Here is a 25,082-nt window from a genome sequence, read left to right on the forward strand (position 1 = left end):
TGAAAAAAAAATTAAAAAAAAAAAGTAAAGAAAAACTTTTCACAATGTCTTATCAAGAGTGGAATGAGGCACCTGAGTGGCTCATTCAGTTGAGCATCTGGCTTCAGCTCAGGACATGAACTTACTACTTGGCTCATGGGTTTGGGCCAGAGTCAGGCTCTGTGCTGACAGCTCAGAGCCTGGAGCCTGCTTCAGATTCTGTCTCCCTCTGTCTCTGACCCTCCCCAACTCATGCTCTGTCTCTCTCTCTCTCTCAAAAATGAATAAACCTTCAAAAAAATTTTAAAAACGTCCTTTTAACAGGTGAAAGATTGTTAAATTTTAATTTTGTACTGATATTCTATTAAAACTTATATTAGGGGCGCCCGGGTAGCTCAGTCGGTTAAGCATCTGCCTTCGGCTCAGGTCATGACCTCACAGTTCGGTTCGTGAGTTAAAGCCTCACATCAGGCTCTCTGCTACCCATTGCAGAGCCACTTCAGACCCTCCCCTCCCTGACCCCTCCCCTGCTCCTCTCCCACCTGTGCACACATGCTCTCTGTCTGTCTCTCTCCCAAAGATAAATAAGCAGGTAAGTAAGTAAAACTTATTTAAAAAAACTTTTATAAAAATTCATTCAGTGTTAGCCACCTTGATCACACAGGTAAGATTCTTCCTCTCTCCTCTCCAACTTTATCTTAGTTTGCCCTTTATTCTCCTCTTATCATTCTGAAAGAACTAGTTATTCTGCTTGCGGACAAAATTATTCTTTTGTTTCCTTAACAAAAACCCATCTCCATACATCATAACCTTTTCTTACCAAAAATACATCCTACTTTCTTTGCATACAGTTATTTCCCTTATTATTTCTAGTATTTTTAAGGACATTAAAATTAAAAAAAAAATTTTTTTTAATGTTTATTTATTTTGAGAGAGACAGAGACAGAGTGTGAGAGGGGGAAGGGCAGAGAGAGAAGGAAACAGAATCCAAAGCAGGCTCCAGGCTCTGAGCTGTCAGCACAGAGCCCAACATGGGGCTTGAATTCACGAACCATGAGATCATGACCTGAGCCAAAGTCAGACACTTAACTGACTGAGTCACCGTAGGCGCCCCTATGTTAGAATTCTCAACCTATTAAAACCTTAATTTCTAGTGAAAATGAAGAAGTAAGCAATTGTGAACTGTGTGATGCCAGCATGGTGTAGATTGGCAAATTTATGAATACATTTTATGATTTCTATAAGCATATGCTTCCTCATAGTGCAGTTTTTCAGTGTGGCACAGGACATGTTTACTAACAGACTCCAATATGTTTGGCTAACTCTGTAATAAGAGGCCACAAGTAGGTAAACTTGGACTTATTAGCAATTAATGTTTTGGTATTTTTTTCTTTTTTTTGTTTTGTTTTTTTTTTTATGAATGTTTATTCATTTTTTAGAGCATTAGTGGAGGAACGGCAGAGAGAGGGAGACAGAGGATCTGAAGCAGCCTCTGTGCTGACAGCTGAGATCCCGATGCCACTCCTCTGCTGTCATCATTGTTGTCCCATGTTGTAAACGGCCAGTGCCTCAGATTTGAACATGAATGTGATGCACCTGAGAGTCTTGTTAAAATGCAGACTGCTTCAGTAGTTCAGGAGTAGAGTCTAAGAGTCTGCATTTCTAACAAACTTATTTCACCACCTTTATTTTTCTCATTTTTTATGAGATAACCTCAAGGTTTAGTAATCTAGATCAAGAATTTTGAATGCCTGTGTAAAAAATTAGAAAGTTTTGGTGCTTATCTGGAAGTTCCAGAATGTCAGAGCTGGAAGGATCTCGGAGGTCATTGAGGTTTATCTCCTCACTGTATGGCTAAAGTGTGGAGGAAGGAACAAGTTCAAGGCCAAAACTAAATTCTCCCATCTCCTGTGATACTGGTCCTCACTTGTAACTCTTTCTCCCTTAATTTTCTCAGGAATCCCTAGAGTGCATAGAGTGTGCGCATATGCAGTGTATGCCTCTTATTGAGTGTACAGAGTCTAGAAGACCAGGCACCTTCCCCGCCCCTGGGATGTTCATGGCCTAAATAAAAGCCATTCTCCCCACTTCTCCTAGATGTTCACATCTCCTATCTTTTTCCAAGTTGGTAAATGTAAATTCAGTAACAATAAAAGAAACTTAGTGTTATGTGTGGCAAATCATGATGAACCAAGAAAGAAAGCTAAGAGTTGGGGGAATTAAATCTTAACATAGATGTGTAAGGATAAACACACCCTACCTTTAGAACAGCTTTCAGGGGCACCTGGGTGGCTCAGTCTGTTAAGTGTCTGGCTCTTGATTTCAGCTCAGGTCATGATCTCACAGTTCGTGGGTTCAAGCCCCGTGTCAGAGCCTGCTTGGGATTCTCTCTGCCCCTCCCCTGCTTGTTTTCTCCAAGTCTGATTACAACTCACAAATTTGATTTCATGAACTTTAAAGGTTCTAACCCTGAATTTTGGGGCTTAGAGTCCTAGTCACACAGAATATTGGGCTGAACTGGATCTGAGTTTGATTCAGTATGGTAACTTTCCTTTACTGAAGATGAACTCCCATCTGCAAGGAAAACCTCCCTATTGTTACACTATTCATTTTCTTTAAATCCCATTTAAGCCATACTTATTCTAGGAAGACTTTTTGTCTATATCTTATTTACTGTTTCATTTAGTATACCCTCAGCATTTATATACTGTTTTTCCTGATTGCCATGTGTAAGTGTTTGGTTTTGATTTCATTTATGTTTACTGTGTCCCCAGTTAGACTGTTAATTCCACATGGGCAAAGATCCTATATTCTGTTTCTATGGGACACTCCCATTTCCTTATAATTTTGTACCCGGTTGACATTGTAATCAGTCCTCCATTAACCTGTGGTTCTTGCAAGGTACAGGTGCTTAGCTCTGCCATGGCATCTTCCTTATACCTGTTTCTCATATGCCCATCCACTTCGTTTCCCTACAGACGCAAAGCTAATGAAAGAAAAACTGTCACAGGCCCAGCTCTTTCCCAGAAGCCTTGAGGAAGGCCTGGGCTTTGAATATGCAATGTTCCATAATTGTGTTGAAGACAGGACAGTTTGCATATTTCAAGGAGGTCCCTACCTGCAAGGAGTACCTGGGTAAGAATGACAGATAACATCCCATAGATCAGTAGAAGTCTTGATCTGAAAGATTATTAACTTATAGTATCCACATATATCCATAGACTACACTAAAGACATTATAGTGGCAATGTAGATACATATTTATTAACATGGAAAGGTGTTTATAATTATTAAATCACAAACTCATGGGACAGAACAATAGAGTATAATTTGAGAGTATTGTTAACATGTTAACAGCAGTTTGTCACTAGATGGTGGGATTATAGGCCTTCAATTTTTTATTTTTCTTTGTTTCTGTTTATCTACCTTTCTTACATTGTTAAACAGTGATGTGTGCAGTTAAATAAAAACATAAATTTCTTACATTATAATTTAGCTTTCTGCTTGATTGTGCTCTGATTACCATTAAGTTCTGGTGTATTACCAATACTATGCTATTATGTTATGACCAAAAATGCTGGGGACATGGATATTATTTGACATTCAGTTCATTGAACATGGACGAAGTGAACCTTTCATAAGTAAATTATATGGAGATGTTCTTGGATAATTTCTCCTGAGAGGCTCTGTTTTTAGACCTTTTGAGAACTTTCTCTTTCTCTGTTGTAACTAGATTCCTTCACGGAGGTGCCATTGCAACCATGATTGATGCTACTCTTGGTACGTGTGCTGTAGTAGCCATAGGAGTTGCCATGACTGCCAGCCTCAACATCAGTTTTAAAAGGTAAATTCCTGCATATTCTCTGCTTTTTAGATGTCATGGGTCAGGCTCCCCAGTGGCAGACCCTGAGACAAAGATTTGTGTGCAATGATAAAAGTGGTCCCAGGGGAGACTAGCACAGGAGTGGGAGGAACAGAACAAACAGGGTAAAGGAAGAAGCCAACCAGACTGGGCTGTCGTCAAAGTCCTGCAAAGGGCAGCTTCAGCCTGATCATCCAAGGGGCTCTGGAGTGAACTGTGTGCCTCTGAATTGTTCCTACCTCGAGGGAACTCTGTCACACATCAGTCCTACGATGAGGGCTGTCCTGGGGACCAAAATTCCAAGCACTTCGGGCTTTCTGTGTTTGAGCAAAGCAGTTTCTAGGCAAAAATAACCAAACAACAAAAACAAAGGTGAGAAAAGGATCGAAGGGGATCTGAGTGGAGCACCAGCATCCACTGCCTAACAGGACATCCAAGCTGTATAACTTCACACAGAAATAAAAGGGCAGGCAACAGGATGAGTTTGGTATCCATCAGAAATAAAGCCCAGCATGGTCTTCCTTAATTCTTTGTTCCTACAGCGACACATCTACAGTTAACAAAACAGTGTGGAAACTTGCATAGGAAGAGCGAAAGAGCAACAAGGCAAAACAGAGTTTAAGAACAATTCAGTAGATGAGGTCTCCAAATGAGGTTTTATGGGTTATTGCTTTGCACAGTGGGGGGCATTTAAGATACAGAACATCTCCATTTTCTACCCCAGAGGGTTGTCTGGTTTGTGTGGCCATCATCCGGAAGCCATGCCTTGTAGACTATGGATTTATTTAATATAAGTAATCCTTAGTGAGGCATTCTACAGAAAAGGGCACTTCCTCCTAGGTGCTTTTTTCACTTAATTTCTGGGGCAGCAAAAGTTTTTCTGTAAATATTTTGTTTTGCAGTCCGTACTGTCTCTAACATAACTTCTCAACTGTGCCATTGCAAAACAAAAACAGCCATAGACAATACATAAATACATAAATGAATATAGCTGTGTTCCAGTAAAACTATTTACAGGGGCGCCTGGGTGGCTCAGTCGGTTAGGCGTCTGATTCTTGATCTCAGTTCAGGTCACGATCTCACAGTTTGTAAGATCGAGCCCTGCATCAGTCTCTGTGCTGACAGCAGGAGCCTACTTGGGATTCTCTCTGTCTCTCTGTCTCTCTGTCTCTCTGTCTCTCTCTCTCTCAATAAGCATGCTCTCTCAAAATAAATAAACATCTAAAAAAATAAAATGTGTGCGATCTCTCTCTCGCTCTCTCCCTCTCTCTAAAACATTTTTTTAAAAATTAAAAAAAAGAAAACCCTTTATTTACAAAAACAGGCAGCTGGCCAGTGGGGCTATAGTTTGCCAGTTTCCTGGAGGCCCAGTTGAAAAAACTAGACAATGTCATTTATCGCCTTTTCCCTGGAGGGTTTCTGTCTGCTCCCCATCTCACACATACACATACACATACACATACACAGGCCTGCATGTGCACACACATACACATATGTGAAAGAATTGGAGGCCAGCTGCTTTAATTTCTCCCTCCTCAGCTGCCATAATAGTAACTTCAAAATAAAAATGACTTAAGGTAGAAATGTATCACATAAAGGAGTCCAGAGGAAGGCTTTCTGGGCTGGTATGGCCATCTCCCTGGTTCCCAGAGACGCAGGCTCCTTCCAGCTCACCTTTTCACATTACAGAGTGGCACCAAGAGGCATCACATGTCCTGACAGCAGGATTGAGGGAGGGCAGAAGAGCCATCTCCTTTTTTAGGAGACTCCCTGGACGTTCCACACAACACTTCCATTTAAAGTCAGTAGTGGGGCGCCTGGGTGGCTCAGTGGATTGAATGTCCATGCTGACAGCTCAGAGCCTGCTTGGGATTCTTTTTCCCTCTCTGCCCCTTCCTCCCCTGCTTGCTCACTCTCTCTCTCAAAATAAATAAATAAACAAAATTTGGGGGGGCACCTGGATGGCTCGGTCGGTTAAGTGTCCAACTTTGGCTGAGGTCATGATCTTGCGGCTCTTTGAGTTTGAGCCCCACATTGGGCTCTCTGCTGTCATCATGGAGCCCGCTTTGGATCCTGTCTCCCTCTCTCTCTCTCTCTGCCCTTCCCCCGCTCGCACATACACACTATCTCTCAAAAATAAATAAACATTAAAAAAATAATAATAAAATAATCAGGGGGACCTGGGTGGCTCAGTTGGTTAAGCATCTGACTCTTGATCTCAGCTCAGTCATGATCTCAGGATTTGTGAGTTCGAGCTCCACGTCGGGCTCTGCTGACAGCAGGGAGCCTGCATGGGATTCTCTCTCTCTCCCTCTCTTCTCCTCTCCCACCCTCGGAAGGAAGGAAGGAAGGAAGGAAGGAAGGAAGGAAGGACGGACAATCAAATTTTACTAAATACCTCAGTAAATAAAATAACAAGCCCGGTATTGGGGTTTTCCCTTAATGTGGGTTTTTTGCCATGAACACAATTATCTCAGTGATCATAAAACTTATTATTTCACCTATACTTATTCAAAATTTTTCATTGTGAGCTTAATTAATTTCTTTAGGATGTCAACATTTCTATTTCCCTCAGGTTAGTATACTTATTAAGCTCATTAGGCATCCAGTAATGGTGTCAGACCCTGGCAGAACCATTTCAGTTAACTGAACTTGTAGGTTCTGGGCAGTCATCCTGGACATTCTTGGTGGGTCAGGATTTTTCCTTTGAAGGCAATCGGTGTACATGCCTGAGTTCATGAAGCCAAGCCCCTGTTGGCGTCAAGATTTCCTTACCATGTCAGAGGACTTTGCGGACCTACACTTTTTCTTGTAACCTACTACTTCTCCTTTTTGGTATCCAAGTCCATTGTATCTTCATTGTATTTTTTTCTGCTTTGGTTTATGGCTTACCTACAATTAAGTGCATCTCATTTAATTGGCAGGCTCCATCTCCCAGGAGACAAGGACATGAGTTTTCTTCCAGCTGGGCAAGACATTTGCCTTCCTTCTAGCTGGTTATATTCTGTCATCAGTCCTTTCTGTTAAGGGTACAATTCCTGCATTTTCTTCAATTGTTTGGCTTCCTGACAGTTCTCTGACTGTAGGGGAAAGGGTTAGTGAGGGTTCTTACGGAGATTGTCTGAAATGGCATTTGTCCCTGAATGTAAATCTACCGAACGTATATAGATGTTTTCGCATGTCAGCTTACCTGCATGTCACACACTTTGAGGGAACATAAGACGTAGTAGCTCTGATGGGCATGATGAGGGCTGTCCAAGTCTTCGCCTGCCCTCAGTTCATGCAGATTTGTAAGTACCTTCAACTAAGGCACTTGTTGAATGTAGGAATCCTTTATAGATCTTCCCGTACAGCTCAGAAAAACTACCAGATTGTTTATGCCGTGTGTAAACATAATTCTTTGAATGCAGCCTCTCCAAACCTGACCTATATACACCCCTTACTCTGTGTCTGCAATGTCCTTTCATAGAGTAAAATACATGTGAGACAGACATATACTGTGTAAAAGAAACACTTACTTGTCAGCACTGTTCTCTGTATGCTTAAAAAGTTAAACTTATCCTCTCATAACCATCCTTATTTTTGAATTATAGCTATAGTTTTATAATTCTTTCATTAACTTTTCCCTCTTTTGAGAATCATTAGGGACTCCTGGCTTTCCATAACATAGTTAGTTATAATTATCACCCTCTTTTCTGTGCTTAAATTGCATTTGGCCTGTTAGGAGTCTCTTTAGACGGACTCCTGTCCATTCATTTCTATCCAGATATATTTTTAAGTACTTTTGTCTCCAGAGAGACCATATAATGTACTGGTTAAGAGGACAGACTTTGGAGCAGGTTCAAATGCCCATTTTGCCACTTACTAGCTGTGTGACCTTGGACAGGTGACTTAGAGGTTGATAATATACTATATAGGGTCATTATGAGCCATCAACTAATTCATGTAAAGCACCTAGGACAGTATCTGGTGATATAACAAATAGTAAATGTTGGCTGCTTCTTATTTTTAACGTTGTTACTATCATTACTTTTGTAACAAGAAGGCATGTCTGTGTCAAGACATGGAATAGCTGCTCTACAAAGATTCCTGATTTCTTTTTAATGGAGAATAGTGCTAAAGACTAGGAAAATATTAGATGTGTTCTCATGGTGGGCAGGATAACCTTGCTGCTGGGCCATTTCTGTGTCACAGCTGGAAAGTATTTAATGTTTAATAAAGGATAGGAGTTCATAGTGGTATTTTAGATTGAACAGGTTTTGTGCCTTACATTTTTAAAATACTTTTTTGAGGGGTGCCTGGGTGGCTCAGTCAGTTAAGCGTCCGACTTCGGCTCAGGTCATGATCTCGTGGTTTGTGGGTTCGAGCCCCACATCGGGCTCTGTGCTGACAAATCAGCCTGGAGCCTACTTGGGATTCTGTGTCTCCCTCTCTTTCTGCTGCTCTCCAGCTCATGCTCTGTTTCTCTCTCTCTCTTTCTTCCTCTCTCTCTCTTTCTCCCTCTCTCTCTCTCTCTCAAAAATAAAACATTTTAAAAAAATAAAATTTAAAAATAAAATTAAAAAAAATACATTTTTGAGTAGTGTGAAGTATATTCATATTGTTGTGAAACAAATCTTAAGAACTTTTCCGTCTTACAAAACTGAGACTCTATACCCATTAAATAGTAACTCCCTATTTTCCCATCCCCACACCCCCTGGCAACCACCATTCTGTTTCTATAAATTTGACTACTTTAGTTACTTCATGTAAGTGGAATCATACAGTATTTCTCTTCTTATGACTGGCTTGTTTCACTTAGCAAAATGTCCTCAGGGTTCGTCCACGTTGTAGCATGTGACAGATTTTTTTTCTTTTTTTCTTTTTTTTTTTTAATTTTTTTTTTTTAACATTTATTTATTTTTGAGACAGAGAGAGACAGCATGAACAGGGGAGGGGCAGAGAGAGAGGGAGACACAGAATCTGAAGCAGGCTCCAGGCTCTGAGCTGTCAGCACAGAGCCTGACGCGGGGCTCGAACTCACGGACCGCGAGATCGTGACCTGAGCCGAAGTCGGCCGCTTAACCGACTGAGCCACCCAGGCGCCCCCAGATTTTTTTCTTTTTTAAGGCTAAATAATATTCCATTGTATGTATATGCCACATTTTGTTTATCCATTCATCCACTAGTGGATATTTGGTTTTTTTCCACCACTTGGCTATTGGAAATGATGAACATGGTTCATCGCAGTAGCTGTGGCTGCTCTATTAACAGCTCAGAGGTGGAACACGTCTATCACCACAGAAAGTTCTCTTGTACAGCGCTGGCTTAGTACATTAGGCTGTTACTGGCAATTTTTTATTGGATGTTTTTCCAGTGATAGTCACTCTAAAGGGAATTGGGTGAAAATGTTTTATTACAGAAAATGAGAGAAGCTGATGGGACCATCCCATGGTCCCACTTTCACTTCTTTAAAGGATTTCAGCTCCCTTCAGACTTTACTCTGGGTCTTCAGAAGGGACAGCCTGAATCCCTGGTGGCCTCTCTGAATCTAACCTCGAGAACAGCTTAGACCCAGGTGCCCAGTCGCCACCTGAAGTCAGTGACACTCAGGAGGGAGGGGCTGTGGATAGCCGCTGGGGTCATCTCAGGTAAAGGGGTGTTTTATCTGACGTGGTTGGTCGCACATGATACCAGTTATTACAGACTGCCACCCTTCACAAGCACTTGGTCATCTCAGTGTTACATAAATCTGATAAAAACTAATTTTGTCTCCCTTTTTTCTTCTGCAGGCCTATCCCCCTCGGTTCTGTTGTTGTGATAAATAGTCAAGTTGATAAAGTTGAAGGAAGGAAATTGTTTCTTTCTTGTAATATCCGAAGTGTGGATGAGAAGACCGTGTACTCAGAGGCAACAAGTAAGAAGCTATCATTATCTCTTTTTTGGGTTTGGTTCAGTTTGGTTTGGACTATTTTGGGTTTTGTGTTTGAGGTTTTGGAGGCTGTTTTTATTTTTGCTTTGCTTTGGTTTTATAATCCACAAATGCTCAGAAATTCTCAAGTCCCTGTCATGCAAAACATAAGTTAAAGGTATTCTTATACACTACTGGTAGAAAGCTACTTATCAAAATGTATCCAGACTACAAAGTCATGTACTCTCTCACCCATTTCCAGGACTTTATGCCACTAACGCGTGCAAAATTACAATGTAGAAATTGCTGTGCTGTCACAGTAATTACATTACTCGTGTAAAGTTATTTGGAGTAGCAAGATTGGCCAAACAGATATCCATCAATATGAGACTGGTTAAACGACCATATTGAGTATGCCATAAAAAGTTCTGTGGAATATCGTGATGCCATAAATAAGAATAAGGAAATTCCTTAATTATGGAGCTATCTCAACATATGTTGAATGAAAACCACAAATGTAGGACAGTGAATGTTGTATGTTATCATTAGTATGAAAACTGTAAAGAGACCCTTTCATTCTCGTCCCCTTTTCTTCCTCTTTCCCTTTTGCCCTTTCCTTTTTTCCTTCCTGAATAATTTACCTCAAAACCAATTAGGTAGAGTAGGCATGGTAGGCTTGGGATTGACCTGGAGGCCACAGCGACCCATGGCTGTGATGGCCCAAGTACCATGTCAGAGCCTGAGTGGAGTGAGGAGGGTGTCCACATAGGCAAGTGTCTGGTGGAGGATGTCAGAGCCCAAGTAGGGTAAGGCACAGCTCCACATGGGGTGTCAGAGCCCACGGGGGACAGTGGCATCTATATAGGCTGGCAGCTGAGATGGGAGCTAGGTTCCTCACTGTCAGAGAAGGCATTTCCAGATATGGAAGGAGAGAAAACTAGAATGAGCTCTGTGGGTTGGAATTGGAAATCTTGGACATGAATGTTTTCCCGGTCTTTTGCTCTTAGATATAATATGAATAACTTCATATATCATCATTTTACCCACATTTTGACAAGTTAGTCTCCAGTGGTTCCGGAGGAGACCATTCTTTGTACTAGTCTCACAGTTTTTCTGTCAGCTTGCCATTTCAAGATAAAAAGTAATACATGGCAGTGAGGGGAAAAGATCTGTATACACCTGTGCTGCATAAATCTTCAGGAATGCCACACAGACAGTGGTTCCCTCTGGGAAGGAGGCCAAGTAGGTTGGAGGGAGAGACCACCATAGGCCCTTGTACCTTGTGACGTGCTTATGTCAGTGGATTACCAGCACAGGAGCTAGGTTTTGTGGTACCTAAAGCTTGCACAATTTAAGAAATTTAAGCAAAAGGATGTAAAATTGGGTACAAACCTGAATTTTTATTTCAAATGGGGAAGGAAACCCCAACATGCTGCTGCTGTCTGGGAAATGCACATCCCTTCCCTCTGAGATCTCTACAGGCAGTTTACCAGAAGAGCTTCCAGATTGTGTCCTTGAGCACTCGCAGCCCCTGCTCTCACAGGGCCTTCGCAAGGGAAGAGCCATTGAAGCCTTACATCTGTAGCTTCGGATTTAGACAAGTTCATGTAGATATCCATTAATTTTTCCTTGCTTCTATTCTGTTTTATCTTATTGGACCTCAAATGCCCAGGTTTGGGTTCATCAGAATCTTTGAGTTAGGACACACAGGCTCATTGGTACGTGAAAAACACTCATCTTTTATTTATTCATTCACTAATGTGTTTATTTTTTAATTTAATAATAAACATCCTGAAGCCTACCACCAACTAAGAACCAGAATCTTAATATTATATCCCTACCTAATTTCTTTCCCATCTCATCCTCCTGCTCCCCCCCCCCCGAGGTTTAGTAAAGTATAATTAACATACAATATTATATTTGTCCACACCTTATTATTTTTTTGTTGAGTTTTATCATCCTTATATGTGTATACCTCAGGAATATACAGTTTAGTTGTTTGTTTTGAACTTTGTGAAAAAGAGATCATACTATTTGTACATTTCTGGGAGTTGATTTTCTTTTCATTTAGTTTCATGTTGCTGAAGTTCACCCTGTTGTTGGCCTGTAGTTTCCTCATTTTTCCTGCTGTATGATATTCCATTGTGTGACTAAACCACAGTGGATTTGTTTCCTCTCATCACGTTGGGCCCCAGATTCCTATGAATGGGCTCTGTGAACATTCTGTGGTGCACACGGGCAAGAGATTGGCAGATAGTTAGGAGTAGAGTAGGGGAGTGTTCAGCTCCACAGGGGAACACCAGCTTGTTTTCTAAAGCTATACCAAATTATACTCCCACTAGCAAATACATGAGATCCCTATCTTCTCTGGCAATTGGTAAAGTTAGACTTCTGGATTTTTGCCAATCAAATGGTTATAAAATGTTATCTCTGTGTGATCTTTTTATTTTTCTGATCACCTATAAAGATGAGCATTTCTTCATATATTTGTTGACCATATTTGTTCCCATTCTGTGAAATTCCTGTTTGTTCATGTTTTTTGTATTTTTCCTTTTTTCCTTTGTTTTTTAACTGATTTATAGGAGTTCTTTCTATATTTTGTATTAAACTAATGTTTCCATTGGATATGTAAGCTGCACATTTCACTTTCCAGTATATAAGTTGTCTTTTATTTGCTTTAATGTATCTTTTTCTATGAACAGAAGGTTTTCTTCATGGTAATATAGTTGCATCTATTAAGTTTTCTTCCTTATGGTTAATGCTTTTTGTGTCTTCTATTCCTCCACACCTACCCCACCCCCCAAGTATCAGCTGTTTGCAGAAATGATGGATAAAAGAAGCAGGAGGAAGATCCTGAACACTTGGAATCCACAGTCAATTTAAAAACTCCATTCCAGGCTGTGGTTTAGGTGTCCTATCTCCCTAAACCTTTCAATATCAAAGGTTCCAAATAGCTTAGTTGTAATTTCACTTCCTTGTGTATACATTTCTACTCGGAGAAGTCCCATCCAATGGCAGTCACCTTCTGTTATTTTGTTTGTTTAGGTTTATTTGTAAAGCTGGATCCTAAAACAAGGTTGACATAAACGAGCTTCTGGTACATTCTACACCAGTCTGTGTTAGGGTCTCCTTCCCTCAGAAGAAGCTGTTGTGCCACTCCTGCTCTAATTACCTGCCATTGAGTCCCCCAGAGGGTGAAGCCTGCTAACACACCTTCCTGAACAGATCTTCAGAATACAACTCCAGGGACTCTGGTGCCATCTTCTAAACTCTTCAACACAGAAGTACTCCTTGTGAGAGTGGCAGCAATTATTTGTGTCTCCTTAGGATAAGTGTCTGGTTCACATGACTTTGAATGGGTTCCTTAAGGCTGCACAAGCATGCCTTGTGCACAAGCACAAGCACATGCACAAGCATGTCTGCCCCGTTGCTGCCTAGAGAGAAAACTCATACTGAAACTCTTACCACAAACTTGGATATGCCAGAAAACCAAAGGAAGTAATGAGGTATGTGTGCGTGTGTGTGTGTGTGTGTGTGTGTTATAAATTACAAAGCTAGCTTTATTGTATCCAAACAAATTTTTTTGGCTACAGTAGGAAGTGCAGCTAGTTCCTATTGGAATGAATAACTCAACTCTGAATCCTAGAATAAACAGCTGTACGATTTTTTTTTATGTTTATTTATTTTTGAGAGACAGAGAATGAGCATGGGAGGGACAGAGAGAGAGGGAGACACAGAATCCGAAGCAGGCTCCAGGCTCTAAGCTGTCAGCACAGAGCCCGATGCAGGGCTCGAACCCACGAACCATGAGATCATGACCTGAGCAGAAGTCCGACGCTCAACCGACTGAGCCACCCAGGCGCCCAACAGCTGTACCATTTTTAATATAAACTGTCCCTTGTGTCTTACCAACAACATAGTTTATCATCACTGGAAGAAGCCCATATTTATTTCCTAGATATCTTAATCCATTCAGTCTGCGATAACAAAACACCACAGACCTGGTAACTTATATACAACAGAAATTTATTGCTCACAGGTTTGGAGCCTGGAAAGTCCAGGATCAAGTTACAGCACAGTCACCCTCTGGTGAGGGCTAGCTTATGGGCTCATAACTGGTACTTCCTCACTGTGTCCTCACTTGGTGGAAGGGGCTAGAGATCTCTCTAGATCTTCTCTTATTAGGGCATTAATCCCATTCATGAGGACTCCATTTCATTATTTATAATTCTTAAAGGACTACCTACTAATACCATCACATGGGCATTAGAATTTTAACATAAGAAAGGTTTGGGGGGGTGGGGCACAAACATGCAGACCATAGCATTAGCACTGTCATATCCAAGTTAATACAGTGGGTGATTTGAAACAACAGGAACTCTTTGCCTCACGGTTCTGCAAAGAGAAGTTCAGAGTCAAGGTTTCTACAAGGCCCAGCTCCCTCTCAAACCTATAGGGAAGGAATTGCTCAAGCCTCTCTTCTAGCTACTGGTAGCTTCAAACATTGCTTGACTTGTACATTCATCATTCATGTCTTCACATGGTGTTCTCTGTGTGTCCTTACATCATCTTCTCTCTGGGCATATCTGTCCACATTTCCCCTAAGGACACCACTCATTGGTAGGACCCATGTCAATGACCTCACTTTAACCTGATTACCTCTATAAAGACCCCATTTCCAAATAAGCTCACATTATCAGGTGGGGGGATGTGGACTTCCAAAACACCTTTTGAAGGACACAATTCAACTCCTAACAGAACCTTAGACAAGATGAAAAATGAATTGGGAGACTAGTATTCTAGGAAACATATTCTGTTTCTAATAGAGTGAATAGAATCTATTGCAGACAAGAGTCTGGGCTTCATTTCTTGTCTTTTTTTTTCCCCCCTTATTAAAAGTTTAGGTCGAACCCATGTGAAATAGCCATTTTTGAAGGTCTCAGTGGTCAAATATTGGCCATTTCCTGTGGCTCAACTGAATGATTTAGGGATAGCCTTGTGGTAACCTACCCAGTCATCCTTGCACAGCTGAAAGATCAGCTGGACTCCTCCACTGCCAGACCCAGGTGACCTTGGGATGGCCCAGCCCATGGAGGACTCCCATCCCTAGGGCCTACCTGTAGTTCCCCAGCCGTAAGAAAGGCCTCAGCAGAGGGTCAGGGTCACAGCGATAGTGAGGCTAGCAGTTCCCTCTCCCTGGAAACCCTGGTAGAGCTTGGGGAGGTGCCTGGCCCAGAGCTGTGCAGTTGCATGTCTGCCTAGTCTTCTGTTTAATGAAACTAAAGACTGGGCTCCTGGGAGAGCCCTCTCAGCTTGCTTCATGGATAGTAGGCATGTGTAAAAATGGGATGCTGAAGGGAGCCGGCACTGCTGTCTAGTTTCCCTCTGGTAGAAAGGAGTTTAGACACAGAAAGTACTTAAACATTTCATTTATTTGAACAGGCTTGCCAAACTCCTGAAGCACACCAGACCTTCATGTAAGGCAAAAAGAACCTAATAGAAAGAATGCCAAAAGAACCATTTTTCTTCTTTCTATTACATATGTGCACACCTCCCTTCTGCCCACATCAAAGGTTTTAGTTCTCACACTGGTTCGATGGCGTCCGGGCTGCATTGCAGCATGTGGGGGCCCTGGCTGATGCAAAGGTCGGCTAAGGGGAAAGCTAGGTTGCTAATACAGGGGTTCCCCACATCAACCGAGAGCAAAATGGTTTCCCTGCTTTGCAGCAGACTGTTCCTGGGCTCGACAGAGCCTGCATTCTTGCCTTCATCATATTGTATTTTGATAAATATGCAAGATTGGCAGAAGATGACTAAACAGAAGGAGGGAGGTGTGTGAGAATTGTGCTGGCCCCACTCCGTCACCAGCTTGCTGAGTAGCTGCTGCTGTGCAGCCCTTCCTGCCTGGCCCGCTCTTTACCCTGGGGGTTAGGGGGCACTTTGAGTGAAGATTATGAACTGTTGGGGGTCAGTGTTAAAATATCCTTGAACTATCAGACCAAACAGAATTAGGAAGTAAGCTTTTGCTCTTAACCCCAAATTTAAGTTTCTAAATGCCTAGGAAATATAATAGATACTCATGTGCAGAAATACGTTGTTGGGGGAATTTAAAGGACAAACAAAAAATAAGATTAATTTTTTTATCTAATGGGAAATGAGTCAAGAAAAACCATTTTTCTGAATTAAGAAACTTCTGTCCTTCACGTTCCTACGTTTCACTTCCCATTACCTTCTCGAGACCCTGACTTTCCCTCTATCCCAGGGAATCATGAGGCCAAATTTATTATTCTATTTAATAGCCATCATGGAACCCTAGACAGACATCTCTTTCAATGCCAAGTATACAACATTCTTTATGGTAGAGATAAGAAAATCTCTTTCAAATTTGAATCATTGAAAGTCATGGATTTTAGGGGCACCTAGGTGGCTCAGTTGCTTAAGCATCTATCTGACTCTTGTTTTGGCTCAGGTCATGATCTCATGATTTGTGAGTTTGAGTCCCGCTTTGGGCTGTGTGCTGACCGCTCTGAGCCTGCTTGGGATGCTCTCCCTCTCCCTCTGCCCCTCCCCAATGCCTGTGCTCTCTCAGAATAAATTTAAAAAAAAAAAAAAAGTAATGGATTTTATGTCTCAGGAAGGTTTAAAAACATTTTTTTAATTTTATTTTTAAGAATTATCTACACCCAACATGGGGCTTGAACTCACAACCTTTTTTTTTTTTTTTTACGTTTATTTATTTTTGAAGGGGAGAGAGAGCATGAGCAGGGGAGAGGCAAAGAGAGAGGGAGACACAGAATCCAAAACAGGCTCCAGGCTCCAGGCTCCGAGTTGTCAGCACAGAGCTCGGTGCAGGGCTCAAACTCAAGAGTCTTGAGATCATGACCTGAGCTGAGGTCAGACACTTAACGAACGGAGTCAGCCAACCAGGTGCGCCACAACCTTGAGATTAAAAGTTACATGCTTTACAGACTGAGACAGCCAGGCGCCCCCAAGGAAGGTTTAAAAAGTTTTTTTCGATAATCCCTACCATGATCAGCTCAGAATTACAGAATTGGCTTATTTCTCATCTTAGTTATTGATTTAAAGTTAAGTGGACTAACCACAAAGATAAGAAGAAAAAAAACTATAGATCAATATCCTTGAAATATCTATTGAAAACCCACGGCTAATATTATATTCAGTAGTGAAAGACTGACCACGTCCTTACTAAGATCAAGAACAAGATTCGGATTCACAAGGTCACTACTACTATTTAACACAGTACTAGAAGTCCTAAGCAGAGCAATTGAGCAAGAAAAAGAAATAAAAGGTACCCAAATTAGAAAGAAAGAAGTAAAACTATTTGCGGATGACATAATTCTATGTATGGAAAATCCTAAAGAATCATCCAAATCCTTCCCATCCTCCACACCTTCACACCTACTAGAGCTAATGAATGAATTGAGCAAAGTTGCAGGCTACAAGACTTCATAAAAATTAAGAACTTTTGTCCATCAAAAGACATTATCAGGAAAGTGAAAAGATGACCTAAGAATTGGAGAAAATATTTGCAAATCATATATGTGATAAGGGTTTAGTATCCAGAATATATAAAGAGTTCTTAAAACTTAACAAAAAACAACCCAACTTAAAATGAGCAAAGGATTTGAACAGGTCTTTCTCCAGACAAGAGGTACAGAATGCCAATCAGCACATGAGAGGATGTTCAACATCACTGGTTATGAAGGAAGTGGATATCAAAACCACAATGGAATACCACTTCATACTCACTAATATGGAGATACAGATATAGAGATATATTTTTATGGAAATAACAAGTGTCAGTAAGAAGGTGGAGAAATGGGAACACACACATTGCTAGTCATAATTATAAAGTGGTACAGTTGCTGTGGAAAACAGTTTGGTGATTCCACAAAAGGCTAAACATAGAATTACCATATGACTGAGCAATTCTACACCTAGGTATATGTCCAAGAAAAATGAAAACATACATCCACACAGAAACTTATACACAGATATTTATAGTAACATTATTCATAATAGCCAAAAGGTGGAAACATCCTAAATGTCCATCAATGGATGAATGGATAAACAAATTGTGGTATATCCATATACTGGAATATTATTTAGCCATAAAAAGGGATAAAATACTGGTACATGCTACAACTTGGATGAACCTAAAAAACATTATATTAAATGCAAGAAGTTAATATCCAGAACAGGCAAATCCATAAAGACAGAAAATAAATTAATGGTTGCCAGGGAATGAGGGGAGGAGAGAACTGAGTGTGATTACTTATGGGGTGGTCTTCTGGGGTGATGAAAAATGTTTGAAACTAAAGAGGTGGTGATAGTACAACATTGTGAATTACGAAATGCCCTGAGTCATACATTTTTAAATTGTTAGTTGTATGCTATGTGAATTTCACCTTAAAGACACATGCACACACATGCACAATGAGATATCGCTTCACACCTACCAGGATGGCTTTTGTTAAAAAAAGAAGGAAGGGAGAAGTGTTGGCAAAGATGTGAAGAAATTGTAACCCTCGTATGATGCTGGTGGGGATGTAAAATGGGGCAACCACTATGGAAAATAATTGGCAGTTCCTCAAAAAGCTAAACAGAATTACATATGAACCACCAATATATACCCACCGAATTAAAAAGAGAGACTCAGGGGCACCAGGGTGGCTCAGTCTGTTGAGCGTCCAACTTCAGCTCAGGTCATGATCTCGCGGTCTGTGAGTTCGAGCCCTGCGTCAGGCTCTGTGCTGACAGCTCAGAGCCTGGAGCCTGCTTCAGATTCTGTGTCTCCCTCTATCTTCACCCCTCTCCCAATCATGCTCTGTCTCTCTCTCTCTCTCTCTCTCTCTCTCTCTCTCAAAAATAAACATTAAAAAAAAGAGAGAGAGACTCAGATACTTGGATGCCAATGTTCCTTGCCACATTATTCATAATAGCCAAAAGGTAGCAACAACCCAAATGTCCATCAACAGATGAATTGATGAACAGATGAGTGGTGTGTGTGTGTGTGTGTGTGTGTGTGTGTGTGTATTTAAGAATATTATTCAGCCATAAAAAGGTAATTCTGACACACACTACAACATGGATGAACCTTGAAAATATTATGCTAAGTGAAATAAGTCAGACAAAAAGACAAATATTGTGTGATTCCACTTGTATGAAATATCTAGAATAAGCAAAGTCATTCAGAAAATAGATTAAAGGTTACCAGAGTCTTAAGGAGAGCTGAGAATGCGGAGTTACTACATAATGGATATGGTTTCTGTTTGGGTGATTAAAAATTTTAGGAATAGATAATGATGATGGTGGTACAATATTATGAATGTGATTCATGCCACTGAATGGTACACTTGAAAGTGGTTAAAATGGCTAATTCTATGTTACATGTTTTTTCCCACAACTTTTTTTATGTAAGTGGTTTTATTTATTTTTTTAAGTTTTTATTTAAATTCCAGTCAGTTAATGTACAGTGTAATATTAGTTTCAGGTGTACAATTTAATGATTCAACACTTCCATACAATACCCAGTGCTTATCACAACAAAGGCACTCCTTAATCCCCATTACCCATTTAACTCCTTAATCCCCTCACTCCCTCCCCTCTGGTAACCATCAGTTTGTTCTCAATAGTTAAGAACCTGTTTCTTGGTTTGCCTCTTTTTTTTCCTCTGTGTTCATTTCTTTTGTTTCTTAAATTCCATATGAGTGAAATCAATATGGTATTTGTCTTTCTTTACATTATTTCACTTAATATTATATTCTCTAGCTCCATTCACGTCATTGCAAATGGCAAGATTTCATTGTTTTTTTTTATGGCTGAGTAATATTACATTATATATATAGGTATAAAATTGCCCACATCTTCTTTATCCAGTCACTAGTCCATGGACATTTGGGCTTCTTCCATAATTTGACTACTGTAGATAATGCTGTAAACATCAGGATACATGTATCCCTTTGAATTGGTATTTTTGTATCTTTTGGGGTAAATACCTAGTAATGCAATTGCAGGATTGCAGGGTAGTTTTATTTTCAACTTTTTGAGAAACCTCCATACTGTTTTCCAGAGTGGCTGCACCAGTTTGCATTCCCACCAACTTGCAGGAGAGTTCCCCTTTCTCCACATCCTCACCAACACCCGTTGTTTCTTGTGTTGTTGATTTTAGCCATTCTGACAGGTGTGAGGTAATGTCTCATTGTAGTTTTGATTTTTATTTCCCTGATGATGAATGATGTTGAGCATCTTTTCATCTGTCTGTTGGCCAGATGTTGGCTGTTTTCTTTGGAAAAATGTCTATGTCTTCTGCCCATTTTTAATTGGATTATTTGGTTTTTGGGCGTTGAGTTGTATCAGTTCTTTATAGATTTTGGATACTAACCCTTTATCAGATATGTCATTTGCAAATATGTTCTCCCATTCTGTAGGTTGCCTTTTAGTTTTGTTGACTGTTTCCTTGGCTATGCAGAAGTTTTTTATCTTGATGTAGTCCCAATAGTTTATTTTTGCTTTTGCTTCCTTGCCTTCAGAGACATACCTAGTAAGTAGTTGTATGGCCGATTTCAAAGAGGCCACTGCCTGTGTTCTCTAGGATTTTGATGTTTTCATGTCTCACTATTAGATCTTTTGAATTTCTTTTTGCGTATGGTGTGAAAAAGTGGTCCAGGTTCATTCTTCCCGCATGTTGCTGTCTAGTTTTCCCAACACCATTTGTTGAAAAGACTGTCTTTTTCCCATTGGATATTCTTTCCTGCTTTGTTGAAAATTGATTGAGCATATATTTTCCCCACAACTTTTAAAAGTCAATGTAATATGCAAAAAAAAATTGAACTGTACACTTTAAATGTGTGAATAATATTTTATATAATTTCTATCTCAATAAAACTGTTCTTTAAATAACACAATGCAAATACAAGCAAAGCACAAGAAAGTGGCAGAGCTGTTATTGGTACTACCAGAAGTCCTTTATTAGCCATGTTACAAGGACAAAACCACATCTACATTTCATTAATCTCCCTAAAAATACTATTATAATAAGGTTTTTCTGATGAAAGCAAAACTATGATTTTTACTGATACTAAAAAATTACTTCAATTGTTAAAAAAAAAAGTAAGTGGGCTAGAAAAAGTATCAATCTTGTGTCTGTGATAAATGTTTACCTGGTAGATCTTGTTTATTTTACTGCTTTGGAGAAATTAAAATTGCCGAGGTAAGTGACTATGAAGTTTTCGTTTTCTTCCACTCCTGCCTTCTCAACCCAGACAACTAGGCATTCTAGACAGCTTCCATTCCCGCCAGCAAAACTTTTTCAACCTCATTCAACTTATCTTTAACTCTTAAAAAGCTTTCAGTACAATGATCTGAATCTTACCTAATTGCCTAATTATCTAACAAACTGATAAGAAGCCAGAAAGTTCCTTCACTGATGTCTTAACTTCAATTTTTTTTTTAATTTTTAATTTTTGAGAGAGAGAGAGAGAGAAAGAGAGCATGTGCAAGCAGGGAAGGGGCAGAGAGAGAGGGAGAGGCTCTTAAGGAGGCTCCACACTGAGCACAGAGCCTGACTCGGGGGTTCGATCTCACAACCATGAGATCATGACCCGATTCGAAATCAAGAGTTGGACACTTAACCTACTGTGCCAGGTGCCCCTTAACTTCAAATTCTTTTTTTTTTTTTTAAGTTTATTTATTTATTTTGAGAGAGAGAGAGAGACAGAGTGTGTACAGGGAGAGAGCGCAAGCAGGGAAGGGGCAGAGAGCGATGGAGAGAGAGAATCCCCAAGCAGCCTCCTCACTGTCAGCACAGAGCCCAATGCTGGGCTCGAACTCACCACCATGAGATCATGACCTGAGACGAAATCAAGAATCGGACGCTTAACCGACTGAGCCACCCAGGTGCCCTGAGAATTAGGTAATTTAAATGCTAGTGGCACAGATGATCCCAAGCTAGATAATGGTAGGAAGATTTTTATGAAGCAAGATTTTTAGGAGAATTTTTATGTAGCAAGTTTTCAGATCTAATTAATGGACTGATATCAGAGTGGTATTTCCTGAGTAGACACTGTACTTACTTGTGATAAAAGCCTGGGGGTGATGTTGAAACAAAAACAGGGGTTTTTGTTTCATTTACCATTTACTTACCATTTGCAACTATGTGCATGGAACTAGAGGGTATTATGCTAAACAAAATTAGTCAGAAAGACAAGTATCATATGACTTCACTCATATGAGGACTTTAGAATACAAAACAGATGAACATAAGGGAAGGAAAGCAAAAGTAATACAAAAACAGGGAGGGGAACAAAACATAAGACTCTTAAATATGGAGAACAAACAGAAAGTTACTGGAGGGATTGTGGAAGGGGGGGATGGGCTAAATGGGTAAGGGGCATTAAGGAATCTACTCCTGAAATCATTGTTGTACTATATGCTAACTTGGATGTAAATTAACAAATAAATTGAAAAAGTAATAAAAATTTTAAAAAGGAAAAAAAGGGTTAAATATTGGCAGCAAATAAATCACAGAGTAGACCAAGAGTTTGTGATATTTTATTTTTTATTTACTTATTTTTTTTAATTTTTTTAATGTTTATTTTTGAGAGCGAGCGATAAGAGTGCAGCAGGGGAGAGGCGGAGAAAGAGGAGAGAGAGAGGGAGACACAGAATCCGAAGCAGGCTCCAGGCTCCGAGCTGTCAGCACAGAGCCCAACGTGGGGCTCGAACTCACAAACCGCGAGGTCATGACCTGAGCTGAAGTCGGACGCTTAACCAACTGAGCCACCCAGGCCACCCTGAGGTGGCTATTATTCTTGAATCTTGTTTACAGTTCCTTTTCTTTGTCACATGCATCCTTACCTGTGGTAGTAGATTTATTTTTCCTGAGAACAATAAGCCACCTCAGAAAGGGAATCAACAGCCTGAGTGTTGTCTACTTAGAACACTTATTAAGTTCGTGCTCCTGACTCAGCAAAGGTACACAGCTAATTACAGCTTTATAACATCCACCCCCAGCCCTTGACATTTACTTACTTGGTATTGTTATTTTTTCAGAGGGCTTTTTTTTCCTGACCCTAAAATGGACACTAACAATACACTACTATCAAAATTTGCCTTATGATGAAAACTTTACCAATTTCATGACTGGGGTATCATTCTTTATAAAATATAAAGTTTACAAAATTCAAGTTTGAAAACCCTGGCCTTGAATCAGTGATCAAGGAAATGTCCATCCTCCTCTGCCTTCTTCCAGATCTCCATCCATCACACTTATACACTTCTGTGCCTGGGTTTGGAACGACAGGAGGACAGTAAATCCTGGTGTTGGAGGCTTGGGATCTGGAGTCAGGATGACCCAGATGCAAATCCCAGGTTTGCCTCAGCTTCCTCATCTATGAAATGGTAATAATCAGAGTACCTACTTCATGGGGTGGCTCTGTGATTTCAGGAAATTTATTTAACCAGTTTGCTTACTGGTAAAATATGGCCATCAGTAGTATCTAAGAAATAAAGGAGGTAAGGCAATCATGTGTTTATACAGCGTCTGGAAAATTATGATTTTAAGTAATACCTATCACTGTCTTTGTATTCCTTGTACTGCTGTAGGCTTGAACCACTCTAGATAAGTCTTATGGGCCAATTTGTGTCCCTTTGATTCATGAAAGGATATAGACTCTGCATATCATCTTTAACACTGCTTCTCCCGGGGACAACTCAAGATGCCATCAGCCAATGAGGGCAAAATAAACAAACATTAAAAAAATTTTTTTTTAAACCTCACATCCTGATGAGGAATGCGCTATTTTAAAAATACAGCTTTGGGCCATTTGGGTGGCTCAGTTGGTTAAGTGTCCCACTCTTGATTTCAGTTGGCTCAGGTCATGATCTCATGGTCCGTGAGATCAAACCCTGAGTCCAGCTATTTGCTGACATCGCAGAGCCTGCTTGGGATTCTCTCTCTCTCTCTCTCTCTCTCTCTCTCTCTCTCTCTCTCTCACTGCCCCTCTACCACTCATGCATGCTCTCTCACTCTCAAAGTAAAAAAAAAAAGAGAGAAAGAGGAGCACCTGGATGGCGCAGTCAGACTTCTGTGTCTCTTCCTCTCTCTGCCCCTCCCATGCTCATGCTCTGTCTCTCTCTGTCTCTCAATAATAAATAAACATTAAAAAAAAATTTTTAAGAGAATATCCCCTCCAGTCATATCTAAAATATGGAAGAAAAAAAAAAAACTTCCACAAAGTCACCCATGTCCTCTATCCATTTGTAACATGCCACACCAACGTCCCCAAGTTTCTGAAGCGCTAACTCTAGAGTTAAAGACAATCTGAACTGTAACACATCTAATGAGCCTCAGCAGAGAGTGACCACCATTACCCCTCCTCTTACTTTGTCTGCACTCCATCCCTGCTCCCCCAAAACACAGTCCTCACACTGGGACTCGCCCCCCTCGGCTGCCCCTCCCCCATCACGACTGACCTTTGTGTTTATTTCTGTTGGAAACTCTGAGGCCGAACATTCTAGACAATTGCTAAGATACAGTCATGGCCATCAGGTTTTTTGTTTTTTGGTTTTTGGTTTTTGGTTTTTGTTTTTTGGTTTTTTGGTGTGCTCACATCCCTGCCTCCTGGTCTCCTGCTAACAGAACCATGCTGACTAGGCAGGCAAACTTTTTAGGTTTCCTTTGATTCTATTGTGTGTGGAGGGCTCCCAGTCACAGCCTGGGGGCTGGGGGGCAGGCACCAGGCCAGCCCTAGTCTCTTCATCCCCTTGATCCCCTTGACTGCAGACATTGGCCTAAGGAAAGGGCACATAACCTAAGTAATCAGTCTTGCCCTGGAATAAAATCCAGGGCACGTGGATCATAGGGAAGAGACGTAGACAGATTCAGATCTATTTTGGAAACACAACCTAGGAGACTTGATTAACCACAATGAATTTGAGTTTCTCCCTCTCTAAGGTGAGGGACTTAGACCAAAAGCTTTTGGAGGCACCTCCAGAATCAGACAGTCTGAAGCTCTGTAGGAGTTCCACTTCAAAGAAGTCACTCTGTCTGGTCTAGCCATGCCCTTTCAGGGACAGGGTACCTGACAAAATTGTGCCTCCAGGGAAATGTTACTTCCATAATTTCAGACTCGGAGTTGTTGTCCCCCTTCTCCTCATCAAAACCTACTTTCAGGTTCCCAGTTAAACTAAGAAATAAAATAACTAATAACTGCTTCCAGTGTGACCCTTTACAGGAATATTTACTGTTTTTGGTTTTGGGGTTTTTTGTCAGGAATATTTAAAATATTTACATCTTAAAAGAGAAGCAAAACTTTAAACTATGATGAA

General features: G+C 40.5%; 1 protein-coding gene across 1 annotated transcript in view; it reads left to right on the plus strand.

Annotated features, from left to right (window-relative positions):
* THEM4 (thioesterase superfamily member 4) overlaps positions 1-16,470 on the plus strand; it is a 28,579-nt gene extending 12,109 nt beyond the window's left edge. The window contains exons 3-6 of the mRNA XM_049616240.1: positions 2,958-3,114; positions 3,713-3,823; positions 9,613-9,737; positions 12,777-16,470. Of these exons, the coding sequence (XP_049472197.1) occupies positions 2,958-3,114; positions 3,713-3,823; positions 9,613-9,737; positions 12,777-12,817 (434 nt within the window). The 3' untranslated portion in view covers positions 12,818-16,470. The remainder of the gene's footprint in view (positions 1-2,957; positions 3,115-3,712; positions 3,824-9,612; positions 9,738-12,776) is intronic.
* Positions 16,471-25,082: the final 8,612 nt, after the last annotated feature.

Source organism: Panthera uncia, assembly GCF_023721935.1.
Source record: "Panthera uncia isolate 11264 chromosome C1 unlocalized genomic scaffold, Puncia_PCG_1.0 HiC_scaffold_4, whole genome shotgun sequence".
Taxonomy (NCBI): domain Eukaryota; kingdom Metazoa; phylum Chordata; class Mammalia; order Carnivora; family Felidae; genus Panthera; species Panthera uncia.